This window comes from Sceloporus undulatus, chromosome 2 (assembly GCF_019175285.1).
Source record: "Sceloporus undulatus isolate JIND9_A2432 ecotype Alabama chromosome 2, SceUnd_v1.1, whole genome shotgun sequence".
Taxonomy (NCBI): Eukaryota; Metazoa; Chordata; class Lepidosauria; order Squamata; family Phrynosomatidae; genus Sceloporus; species Sceloporus undulatus.
Window position 1 is genome coordinate 128,179,086 of NC_056523.1, and position 13,796 is coordinate 128,192,881.

At 41.2% G+C, this 13,796-nt stretch overlaps 1 protein-coding gene across 7 annotated transcripts in view; it reads left to right on the top strand.

The window, feature by feature from the left end:
* NDEL1 (nudE neurodevelopment protein 1 like 1) overlaps positions 1–13,796 on the top strand; it is a 41,035-nt gene that overhangs the window by 2,853 nt on the left and 24,386 nt on the right. For all 7 annotated transcript variants that reach the window (XR_006101891.1, XR_006101892.1, XR_006101893.1 and 4 more), the window contains exon 2: positions 12,611–12,702. Coding sequence is in view for 3 of the 7 variants with exons in the window: in XM_042449141.1 (XP_042305075.1) it covers positions 12,617–12,702 (86 nt within the window). In the remaining 4 variants the exon portion in view is untranslated. The remainder of the gene's footprint in view (positions 1–12,610; positions 12,703–13,796) is intronic.

Consider the following 13,796-nt stretch of genomic DNA (forward strand, 5'->3'; position numbering starts at 1 on the left):
GGCACTTGAGCAACCTCTCTGGGAGTCAAAGACTCAGGCCTAGGACAGACAGGCTGAAGAGGGGCCACCCTTGACAGCACCCTTCTCTCTCTCTCACTAACTGGCATTTCCAGTTGATGACACTAAGGCCCGTCCGCACAGGCGTAAAGTATGTCCCCAGGACATACTAGGGTTAGGAAAGGGTGTGCTTTACGCATGCACCTAACCCTAGTACATCCTGGGGACATACAAAATGGCAGTGCCTGTTATACACGGGCGCCGCCATCTTAATGTTGCGGACTCTTAGCATCTGCACATCCCACGATGGAAGTGACATCACAAGTGCGCCATTGGCCACTTGCGGTGCCACTTCCGGGGCCCAAAAAGAAGCCACTTTTTGTGGCTTCTTTTTGGTGCGTCTGGGAACCGCACAGTTTGACCGCTGCGGTTCCTGGACGCAGGAACCGGTGGCGGCGGCAGAGCGCCCATTTTGGGGGCTCTGTAACGTGCCTAAGTATACCTTCACTTGGTGAATTCTAGAATCTCAGGGTGACGAGGTGCCGTAACTGCGAAGGACAAGGCATTGCAAAATGTAGGAGAGTCACAAAAAATTGGAGGACATGGCCAATAAAAGCTAAAAGCACTCATCTAAATATAAATTCAAACTTCTTAGGGCCTGAATAGACAGGGCAAAATAAAGCTGTTTCGGGTCACTTTGGAGGTATGCTGTTTAAATGTGTCCTTAGCGGTCGTAAGCTGCGCCAAAGCCACGCTCCAGGCCTAAGGACTAGAGTGCAGCTTTGGTGCAGCTTCTGGCCTCTTAAGATGCGGGTGTCACTTAAACAGCATACCTCCAAAGTGACCCAAAGCAGCTTTAGTTTGGTCTGTCTGTTCAGGCCCAGAGTCATGCTCAAAATGGAGGATGTTTTAGAATTCTTTCTGCCTAGAAGGTGGAAATGTAGGACATGTCTGGGGGAGGGAGAGAGGACATCTCACCCTGTGGTTTTGACTTAAAGCAAGTGAGATCAGGTTGGAAATGGAAAGAGTGGCCTAATTGTGTTTTTATAGAAATCAAAGACAGAGCCATGTTAGGCTGGAAAATCAGTATGCAAAGGACTCTAGTAACACCTTTGAGAGAACAGAAAGAGAAGGTGATTAGGTGCTACAAGATCCCTTTGCATAATGTGTTTTCAGAGTTAACTGGTTTGTAGTTAAGCAACCTGTAGAATGTTAACAACTGGCTAAAGAGGCTGCTTTCTGCTGCGCTAACTGCGCTAACTCAGCACAGACATGAGCATCACATGACAAAGTTTGCACACCCCTTTTCATCTTGGTGCTGAGGTCAGTTGTCCAAGTGTTTAACTCCTTAAAGCCACCCTTGTCTGTCTATTTCAGGCCTGACTCAAAGAGTTTGAGAATGACAGATTTTGTCTGCTGTCATAATAGCTGTGCTGGATCACTTCAAAGGCCTATCTGATCCTCTGTCTGTTCTCATGTTGGGCAAACAAATGCATACGGAAAACCTGCAAGCAGGACATGGGTGGCATACCATCCCCTCCCCACTTGTGCTACCCTATGGCTGGTATACAGAGCGTATGAGCTCTAGTATTGGAGGTATATAGACGTCATAACTATTAGCCATTGGCAATTTTAATGTTCCCCAATTTGTCTAATCCTCTATCAAGGCATTTCAAGTTAGTGGCCATCAGTATACCTTCTGTTAGTGAATTCTAGAGTTTAGTTATATGTTGTGTGAAGAAATGTCTCCTTACCTGCTCTGCAAAGGACCCACACATGAATACTGTCATCAGTGCTGTCCACAAGTGAAAAGTGATTATGAATGTTCATGTTTTGTGGATTGTGGTGGGATACACTATTAAGTACATTGTTCTCAACCCTCATATCCCAAAGTGATTGGGACAGCCACATTTATTTGTTTTTATATTTGAGCAGTATAAACTGTGTGTGTTTATATTTTTATATCAAAGGGGAATGTGAGCTGAATTGTCTATTCGTTATTTGCAAACTGTTCTGACTGCTGTATTGGAGCCCAAGGGGGTTATGGGAGAAATCCAATAGTGATGAGACATGGGTAGGTAAGAGGGTTTTTCTCACCTGAACAACCCTCTGGTGATACATGAATAAGGGCCAAAGGAGTCTTAGTAGATCACAATCTTCTTTGGAGGTTTTTAACCTCCTTTGAAGGATTTTAAACAGAGGCTGTCAGCGGTGCTTTGAACGCTTTGATTGTGGTTGGACTGGATGATCCTTGAGGTCTCTTCCAACTCGAGGATTCAATGATTCTTTGATCTGAGAATTGGATACACTTTCAGCTTCTACAGTACTTTGAATGTGAATGGGACAAGCTACAGCTGAACTGAATGCATATTCTTCCTCTGTCATCCTTCTTTGTAGCTTCCTCCTGTGTCACATTTCAGTCTTCTTGGGCTAGGGGTCTGTCTTTATTAGTCTGTAAAACATCATATACATTTGCTCATCATCATCAGCTCTATAACAAGAATTGTTTCTTTACGGGTTATGATATTTTGCTATAGAATCTTCTTAACTGCTAGCCTATTAAGCTTGGGAAAAGGAAAAGCCTAGGAGGTGTTCAGCTGTCAGATGTTGCTAGGATACACAAATATACTCATGATGTCAGAGCACTGAGTTCCCATGAGTCACTGAAAATATTTTCCTATTGCTGAGTGGAGAAAGTGGAAGGTATGCAAATAAATGTCACATGTTGTGAAGTAGAGATGTCAACTTATTGGAAGGTAATGATTTTGCACCACAAGTATTTGTGATATGAAACCCCAGACCCAAAAATGTAGCCTAAATAAACTCAAACTATTGGGCAGACATTTACCCTTCAAAGCAGGTGGGAGATGAACTGTAGGAATATTTATTTGGGAGAGTAAAATCCATGGTTGCTGCTTTTTGCATTGTACCATGCCTTATGAGGACTATTTCTCTTGTTGCGTCTTTGAGCACTCAATATATTCAGCTGTTATATGGTTGAATATTAGATACACAGTCAGCCTACCGTACCCACAGATTCTTAATACATGGATTCAGCCATCTATTTCTTGAAAATATTAGAAAATATATATCCATTCCAAAGAGCAAATTCTGATTTTGCTTTTTTATATAAGGGGCACAATTTTACTCTGCCATTTTATTTAATGGACTTAAGCATCCACTGATTTTATTATCTATGGGGATCCTGGAACCAAGGGCCCACTTATTCAACTCTCAACAGTGCTGATTCATTTACAGTGATGGTACTGCTCCATGCAACATGTCAACAGAAAATATATGGCACTGATTGATGAATGAATCAAACCTCAGAAAATTAGCGTCATTGAAAATTCAGTTCTATGCATAAGATGGATGAAAGATTGAAGATTGAAGACTTTGGTTGGGTTGTGCAAAGGTGGGATAATTTCATGCAGATTTTTCAGATGTCTTATGAGCTTGTAGGCTGAAAGCACAGTTATAAAATTTGTGATTCTATCTGATAATGTAAACTGTCCGAAAGCTAAAATATTGCAGGACTTTGTCATTTGCTTTTAATTCCTATGATTTCTCCAAAACTGTAGAAGCTAGAGAAGGTCTGAGTTTCTAATACAGTTTCAGCCCAAATGCTCAGTTGCTCAGAGACAAAATAACCCAGTCACTGGTCCCTGTGTACAGGTTGAACACATCCTGCAGATATTATGGGAAGGACAGATGTGAGTATTTAGATATGAGTAAATAACCAGAGAGCAATAGCAGAATACCTGTTATCTTTGAACCTGTGCAAGACTGGCCATTAAGGTGGGCCTAGATGCGGAGTTGGGGTGTGGTGTCCACATGACGCTCACCCTGTCTCTGCCCCCATTGTGGCATGACACCGCATGCTGCACCACAAGGGATGGAATCTCTAGGGCTTTCAGTGCAACTTTTAGTTAAAGTTGACCATAGAGTTGCGCTGGAGGACCTAGATATTCCTAGAGAGAACATATTAATCAAATCCGTGAATAATCAAATCCGCAAATATGGAGGGATGACTGTAGTTTTTTAGTTCTTTAGGGCTGAATTGCCCCTAGTGCTCAATATTGTCAGCTTATCATTTGAATTTTGCATATGATGTAATACTTTCAGAGACAGAATACCTAGGTATCAAAGGCCAAACTAGATTGGGTGGAGGAAATCTCCTGACAACTTTTTCTATGCAAAAAGCAGCTACTTCCCCATTTGAGTTGAAACTGTGGTGCAGACGAGGTATTGTGAAATGTTTGACATCCTCTTGTAAAATTTGTTTACCAGTGTGATGTAATGATTTGAGAGCATTGGACTATTACTCTGGAGATCAGACTTCAAATTAACCATGGGGATTCACTGGGTGAATCTGAGCAAGTCACACAGTCTCAAAGTCCCTCTGAACAAACCTTAATAAGAAAACCCCATAATAGGTTCCCCTAGGGTCACCACAAATTGGTAACTACTTGAAGGCATATACAGCAGCTGCCAAACTTTTCTAATGTCTGCTCTGTCCATGAGTATGTTGTTTAGGGAGGGATTTTATCTAGGGGAAATAGTGTTTAGGAGGGCTCTCTTTAGCACCTTTCTTTTGCCAGTTCTTTTAAGGAAAAAAAGGAGATGGTCCCACATGTTGCATATGTTTTGGCTCTAGATATTACATCTGATGTAGTAACTGCTTAGTTTCTCAAGGGTTGTTTCAAATGAATAGTTTCTTACATGAAAAATAGTGGTAGTTACTGTGAGCAGGGCATAACTCCTCAAGTCTGAAGACCTGAGTTAAAAATGTTTTGTTTTGTTTTTTCTGTTGCATTTGTCAGCTTTTCATTTACAGGAAGTAGATTCTTCTCCTAAAACCCATTACCATTATTGGTCAAGTCTGATTGATGAGAGGGGGAACAGAAGTCAGAAAGACTAAATAATGAACTTGACATGGAAGGATTAGGGCTCATAACTTCACTTTGAAATGTATTCTACTACTTTTGTGAGCTAATTTGTTTTATCAGCCTAGTGGTGCGGAATTGCCAAGCTGGGACCAAATGTGTTCCTCTACAGTGGTACCTCGGGATACGAAATACCCAGGTTACGAAATTTTCGGGATACGAAAAAATCCCATTGGAAATAATTGTTCCGGGTTACGAATGTTTTTTCGGGTTACCTCCCTACCTCAATTCAGGAAGGGGTTAAAAACCCACTTATTTGAACAAGCTTACCCTGACCAGTAATTCTCCCCCCAGTGTTTTGCCCCATTGTCTTGCCGACATGTTATTGTTATTTTATCGTACTGTTTTTAATGTATTTTATCTTGGTTGTATAATTGCATTGTTCCTTCTTGTTGTTCACCGCCCTGATTTTTTAGAAGGGCGGTATATAAATAAAATTTTATTATATTATTATTATTATATTTCGGCGCTATTTTACACGGAATCGCGGCTTTTCCCCATTAGCGCCTATGGCATTTCGGCTTACGAAGGCTTTTCGGGTTACGAAAGCGGCCGCGGAACGAATTACTTTCGTAACCCGAGGCACCACTGTATTCAGCTTCTGGTAAATAGATGGGAACACTACTATGTTCTTCCTGGGCATAGCAACGTGGGCATATTATGCCACGAGTAAGAAAGCCAGTCAGTCTCTGCTAACTGGAGTGCACTGTCCCAGCTGGCTTCTTGAGCCAGCCAGACTGTTTCTGGTTGGTTGCCTCTCAGTCACCTCATGAAGGAAAACCTGCATATGGACATTGTTTTAGTGCTAGTACAGTATATCAAGTATGGGACGCCTGGCAGAGGTGGGGATCGGGGGCACTGCGCTCCAGTGGTTCCGCTCCTACCTCTCCGGGAGGTCCCAGATGGTGCAGCTGGGAGACGTGTGCTCTGACGAGAGGCCCCTTAAAACCGGGGTCCCTCAAGGAGCCATTCTGTCTCCCATGCTATTTAACATCTACATGAAACCGCTGGGAGAGATCATCCGGAGACATGGGGCGCGGGGTTATCAGTACACTGATGACACCCAAATTATTTTCTCTATGTCTCCGACTGCTGCAGTGACTGGGGATGGCGTCTCTCCTCTCGTGACCTGTCTAGAGTCAGTAATGGGCTGGATGAGGGAAAACCGACTCAAATTGAATCCAGAGAAAACGGAGGTACTAGTGATAGGTTCTCCTGGTCCAGGAATGGCGGTGGTTCCACCTGTCCTGAACGGGGTCACGCTCCCTGTGAAGGACTCCGTGCGCAGCTTGGGAGTGCTTCTTGACTCGTCGCTCCACCTGACAGCTCAGGTGAATGCGACGGTCAAGAGCAACTGTTATCAGCTTCGGCTGATTCGCCAGCTGCGCCCATACCTGGCCCAGAGAGACCTAGAAACTGTTGTACATGCTCTGGTAACTTCGAGACTGGATTTCTGCAATGTACTCTACATGGGGCAACCCTTATACCAAACTCGGAAGCTGCAAATGGTGCAGAATATGGCAGCCCGGCTGGTCACTGGTGCTCCCAGGACCAGCCATATAACTCCGGTGCTGAAAGACCTCCATTGGTTGCCCATCCGCTTCCGAGCTCAATATAAGGTGTTGGTGATTACCTATAAAGCCCTAAATGGCTTGGGCCCAGGATACCTAAAGGACCGCCTCTCCCCGTACATTCCGCCTCGCACCCTCAGAACGTCTGGGCAGCAATTACTGAAGGTGCCTGGGGCTAGGTTAGCCTCCACCACACGGAGGACATTCTCCACAGCTGCCCCAGCCCTTTGGCACACCCTGCCCACTGAGCTCCGCTCGTCCACCACCCTGGCCCAATTCAGGAAGGACTTGAAAACCTTCCTGATTCAACAGGCATTCCCCGAATAAAATCCTGCGGGCCTCCCTCCTCTTCCGTGGCCAAGAGGCTGGGCTATGGGGCTTTTTTGTCTGTTATTTTATTGAATAGTTTGATGCTTTGTATTTTAATATTTTGTATTATGTGGATTGTTGTTTTTAACCTTGATGTAAGCCGCCCTGATCATAGGAAGGGCGGGATATAAATAAAAATTTTATTTATTATTATTATTATTATTATTATTATGTTTTTCTCCTTAGCTAAGTTTCATAGTGTGTGACCTAAATAGAAGCAAGTGACTCAGTCAGTATACTATATGACATCCACATTTACTGGAAAAGCCTATGGAGACAAGTATGTGCACTTAAAAATCAAACGATTTTTCTCATGCCTATTGTTTGCCAGTTTTGGAAAGCTTCACTTTGCTATTTAGAGTTAGAAAGTGGCTGCTGTCAGTAACTGACATAATTTACCACTGGAAATGCTTCTCTAAGAGTCAGAGGAAATCTGTCTTAAATTGAATAATGGTTTTGTTCTGGTTTGCTTTGTTTCAGTTGTGAAGCCCATGTGTCCTTGAGAAGAACAAATCACTTAGAGTTCTTTGGCCTGGTGTGTACTACACAAGACATTACACATCAAAACGTGCTTTTGGAGTGGCAGAGGTTAGGTGCCTAAACTCCTACCTAGTTTTGAATCTGTCCTAAGTTGTTCTCAGATCTCTTAGTTGCTTACTTGATCTGTTGTGGGTTGTATATCACCAAAGTGGCTATATTTCATGGGGGATACTTAACATTGATGTATGTGTGTGTGTGTGTGGGGGGGTGGTCTGCTTTGCTTGGCTTTGTCTGCCAAAGAGAGAGAAATAAATCTTTCAGGGTGCTTGAAGATTATAATTTTTCTTTTAATGTTCACTCACTTTGGTATTGTTACTTAGTGTTTGATTCACTGAACTGATTAATTTTATGCAATGGGTAATGCTTGTGGGGTTTTTTTACTTCTTTTTTACTACCATCATGCTTCTGAAGAAGTAAATAGTACTTTTTCCTTGTACTACATGTTTTATTTGCTTCCTTTGCATGTTATTTTTCCTTTGAAATAGGATACTGTATAGCACAAGAAAACTGTCACTTATATTGAAGAAACTAAAGTAGTCAAGGTTACACAATAGTAAGTTGTCCCCCAACTTAGGCAAAGGGTGCTATACACATTGTAAACAAGTCAACTAACGAATGTTTATTGTTCCTGCGGTTGTTGGAAAGGAAGCTTGTTCTCTATTTGCAGTTTTTTTACAAGCCACAGCAGTATTTTCAGCAGCTTAATTTGCTATTTTTCTTGGTGTAATTGGAAGAGAAAAACAATTAGAGATGTGTGAAGTTTGTCAGGTACATAGTTGTTCCACATAGAAACTTGTTCCACACAGACAAGTTGTTTCCTGAGTGAAAGCACACTTTATATTCACTTTAATGACAAACTGCCTCTCACCCTGAATATGCAGAAGGTAGCTGAACCAGGAGGGTTGGGACCCTAAGGCAGGTTAAGAAGTGAGCCCTTCGCCTCTGCTTGTGAGCTCTGTTCTGTTCTGCGTTTCTTTATTCTGGGCTACTGTTTAACTCTAGCAACACCATGTGCTTGGGAAATGAAATAAACATCTGTAAAAGTGTGTTTGTAATGCTCTGGATTTCCTGATAACCTAGCTGGAGTGCATTCTTCTTGGGTATAAGGCTAAGAATATCAGTCCTTAGGAAGTATCCAGGGGACTGTTAGCTAGTCAAGCTGTATATTAGCTTTGGTTCATGATAAGAGGGATCTCTTTGAAGCAAGGAGTTGTTTTAAGTAAGAATAATATTTTTGGCAAAATGCCTGTAAGTCACAAGCAGCTACGTTTAAAAGAACTTAAGGGCTGTTTGACAGTGGAACACATTCCCTCAGAGTGTAGTGGAGTCTCCTTCCTTGGAGGTCATTAAGCAGAGGCTGGATGGCCATCTGTTGGGGATGCTTTGATTGAGAGTTCCTGCATGGCAGGAAGTTGGACTGGATGGCCCTTGTGGTCTCTTCTAACTCTGTGATTCTATTCTATGATTCAAGGTAATTGCTTATTGTAATATATGAGCCTTTTTTAAAAAAAATCCTCCCTCCAAGAATGTAAGAAATTAACCCACCTTCACTTCAGGTCATACTCATTTAAATCCTTCCCTGGCTACCTAAATCTCCCCTTTCCAAACACTTACCAGTAGACATTAGTAGTGTGCTTAATGTTAGGATGGACAGAAAGATGTTACTAGATTGCTGATGATACTACTGTCACATTTATTTGAGTGTAGAAATTGTCCTCATGATCTGAGTGATTGTTATCACAACCTTGTCATTGTTGGCAGTCTGTAAATTTGGAAACTGAGAAATAATGGTTTACTTAAGAGCACCATGGCAGAGACAAGATTTGAACTGATAACTACTTGTTCACAGCTTGGTCTCTTACTTTTCCACATTACAAGAACCCTGAAAAATTGAAGAAGCTGTCTGCAGTGAACTCTCCATTCCAGAAAACAAGCCTATTGTGCACATTTAGATCCCCCCCCCGTCTTTCCATTAACTGACAAAAAAGAGCCTCATAGAGTTTCCCAAGTACTAGCACTTGTATTAGATGTACAATAATATCCAAAATCCACAAAACAATTGTAGCTCTATTCAGCCAACCAAAATGCAAACAAAAAAGTGAGCTTTCGAAGCTCCACTGGCTTCTTCATTAGGCAAAGTTGTTAAGAATCACACAGGAGAGAAAAAATTATAAAACGATTTTAGTCACAGGCTTGCATTTTCTCAAGGTGTTAGTGTGTTGTTCTTTGAAGGAATATCTATGAAAGCAGGTCCCTCCTCCTTCTGGCCATGTGGCACTGGAAACAAAGCATTCAAAAGTCCGGGAAATAGAATTTGAATTCCATTAGCATTGAATTAGATGTGTTAGTTATATGTCAGTCACTCCTATTGGTGGGTATGATTTTGGGCTCTGTAGCACTTGCTTGGAGGAACTTGAACTTTATCCAGTGACTCCCTTCTGTTTTTGGATGTTAGCCTTGTGCCTTTCACTAGCTTCGTCTGGATGTATGTAGCTCCTTTGCCAAGAGTGATTTGTGAAATCAAAGTCTGAATGCATACTGCATGGGAAGGTTTATTCCTTTGAAATACCTTCTCTGCAATGGCTGCTAATTCCCTTGGTTGAAAACACAGTGTACTCAGTGTTCTGATATTTCCCAAGGTTATTGAAACCCAAGCAATATAGGTCTAACATGTTTCTGGGACACACAGCGATAACTAGTTATATTTTCCAGACCATTGAGTTTTATCTGAGGACAAAGTAATGTTGTGCTACATCTATCAAGTCTCTTTAGAGAATCTCACATTAATATTTGTATTCTACCTTTAAATTTCCAAATTTAAGTAAAGCTCTTGAGAAAGCAGACTCTGTGGCATAGAAGAATCCACAAATAGCTCATTCCTGGAATGGTGCAGACAGCTTTAAATAGCACTTTGGCACAAGCATTGATATTGCCATGCTAATGGAGAGGTGGGACCTGTCAGGCCCAAAGATGTTGCTTAGAAATTTAATCTATTTTAAGTCATTTCCCATGATGGTGTCTGTTCATGTGTAAGGTTCTGTGTTGCAGATGAAGGGGTTTACATTCAGTCATTTTTGTCACATGGCTGTTGGACTGGATCGTACAAGTGGGGGGTCAAGGAGAATAGGGGGAAGTGATGGATCTGTGTTTATATTCCTCTGTTGCCCTTCCTAAAGGCACCACATCCTGTCTGATCTTGGAAACTAAGCAGGGTCAGACCTAGTTAGTACAGGTGTGAGACAGTGAGACAATCCCAGGTGTTGTAGGCTACATTTCAGAAGAAGGAACTGGGAAAACCACCTGAGTATTCATTGCCTAAGAAAAACCGATGAGATTCATAGGGTCACCATAAATCAACAGGCAACTTGAAGGTGTGCAGTGCACACACATACATACATGCTGCCCTTCTTCATGACGCTTGCATTAAGCTGAACTAAAAAGGGTACTGCTTTTTAGGTTGTGGATTGGGATTTTCATGCTATTTTCTTGGTCACTTTCCAGTGCAGAATCAGTTACAATAGAATACTCTCTGTGTGCATGTGCTCTGAATGCTCAGAACAAAAATGTGGGTCAGAGAGCTGTGAGATGTGCCAGTTTTTATGCCTGGTGGGATGGAAATGGCTACTGATGTTTGTCAGAAAGTAGAGATGCTATTTGTCTGACATCATTAGTGCTTGAGCAGATGGGAAGGATGAGAAATGCATAACTCTTTTCTAAAACACTAGGGTGAGTCTAGTTTACTCTTTCATGTATGTAGCAGTGGATGAAAAGAGGTGATAAAATAAATATCAGTGTTGTAACAGAAGAGTCTTTATTTTCACCCTTATGCTTGTGCTGATCATCTTTAATAGGGGTGGAAGTTCAGGAGACCTCAGGATAGAGGAAAGTGAATATGCTTTTAATTTTTATTCTTTTTTTGCAAACTATCCTGAGAATATGAATGAAAAGCCCTATAAAATGCTTAAAATTATAAATGAATTAGAAGTAAGAATTGCTGCTTGGAACCACACACCATAGCTCATCAGACTAGATAAGTTGTGGGAGGTCAATGAATAGGGTTTATAATATATATATATATATATATATATATATATATATATATATATTAAAAAGTAGTAACAGAGGTGGGGGTGATTTCATTGTAACCTTTGGGAAGTGAAGTGTTAATCTTTCTCCATACATTTTAAATTTAGAATGCCTCCTAGTAGTTGCTATTTAGATTGTGAATACAGGTACCATGTGGAGCCAAATAGCAGTTTTGAGGCAGCATGATGAAACCAAGGGGAAAGCATAAGGGGAAAGGATTGGCCCTCCTCTCTCTGGATCTGAGTCTGTTTCCCTCCTCTGAATGTACACATACCCCTCACCCCATAGGCTACTTTTAAATTTGGTCCATATTGAAACAGAACATTATAGAGTGTCTGTCCTTCCATTAACAGACACATTGATTTTATCTCTGTGTTGATTGAATCCTCTTGGATTATTACTTTCCATTTCAGTAGGCATGCTAAAGTAGTTCTCTAACTGGGTGTTTTGGAACAGATTTGTTTACCCTACTGTACTCTGCCCACTTAAGTTGCATGAGAAGGGTTATTTGAAACATAAAACTAATGAATGAAACAGCACTGGCAACCTCTGTCTTTCTATACAGAATGGACAAATCTTTGCTGAATTTAAATGGCTTGCAGAACTTAACCTTTATGTCTGTCCTGTTTACTGCTATGAGTGTTAATCCTATGGACAGCAAGTCTATGCCTTAGTTGAAAAACCACCTTCATTGCTAAGAATATGAATAATCCATGCAGATTCCTTAACCAGATTTCTTGTGTCCTTCTGTGGTTATCACTGTTACGTTTAAGGAGTGTTAGTGGAATCAGAGGTTCTATTTTAAAATGTAAGTGGAATTTATCTAAAATCTAGTGAAATTAATCCTAGCAGGACAACCGAGACTCTGATTCAACATAGGGCTATGATTCTTTGCTTGATCACTTTCTGTAAAGTGATAGAAAGTGTATCAGTACAAATGGACCAGAGACCAACATCCACTTCTTTGAGAACAGGCATAGAAGATGAGAGACACTGTCTTTCCTTGCTTGTAGATGTGGGGCCTGCTTAATTGGAACTAGTACATTGCAGGGGTACATTGCTAAGTTCTGTTACCTTATTGTTCTGATTTGATATTTGCAGGTGATCATGGACAGTGAGGAAATTCCAAAGTTTTTAAGTCCAGAGGAAGAAACTGCATACTGGAAGGATCTGTCTTTGAAGTATAAACAAAGGTATGATTCTGGTTTTGGCATATTGTGAGTTTTATCAGCATATAAACCATCAATATATATTTTCTTTGAGGTGATGGGCAGCATGAAAGCTGACTGGAAGCATTTGGAAACCACTTGGCTCTGACACAACTATGAGCTATGAAGCTCTGAGTTGCAGGAATAGAATTTCTTTGTTGGAGTGGCCTTGCTGTTCCAAATGTGTGTTTACAAACAATGACGTCCTTCATCTCAAGAATGCTGCTTGGTAGATTGAGTCTCATACTCCACTGTTGGACAATATTGTATCTAACTTGCTTTGGAGCATCTTGCTTTTAAAATTCTTTTTTACTGAAGATTAGTTTAGATGCAAGGCTGCCTAGCTTTGGTGTCTAAAGTTATTATTCGGTTGTAGGAGTTGCTGGCTCTCTCTAGCTTAATGGTGATTAAAATGCCATTGGAGTCTTGACCTTTGTATATTGTGAGAGTATGACCCAACACATGCATCATCTAAATGAATTCAGTTTGCTGTTTGAATGCAGAGCATGCCTGATGCAGAGTGAAAGACAAAGACAGCCCTTATAGGTCACTAGAAAGGATAGCTCCTTAGATTCCAGATAGTAAGTTAATTGTTTTTACTTGTAGCATGGCTTTTGTGTAGTCTGTTTGCTGCTTGTCCAGAGCAAAACTCTGTTGTTGTTTTAAGTGGCAAAGATACTGGCTTAATAATTGAGGTACCAGTGTGTGTTTTGTAGGGGTTTTTTTTTAGTGGTTTGATACCTTTCAGGGTCCGTAAATAAATGTTTACTTACAAAGTATAAATGCTTTGCTTAAAGCCTAACCATACTATCCTCTTTTTAAAACCAAATTGGCATGATTTTTTCCTTATAAATAGTTTACTCATCATCACGCCACAGAACATACTGTTTGGCACTGTTATTTTAGGTGTCATAACCAACTTGATGAAAGTGGCTGGGATTCACAGCGCCGTGGATGTGCTCAGAATTGCCATAGGATGAGTTTCCCGGATACCAAGGGCCGACGTAGTGGTAGGCAGGCACTTAAAGGAGCTAAGCCAAAGTATAGTGTTAATGAGAAATTAGCCCTCACCATCTTCA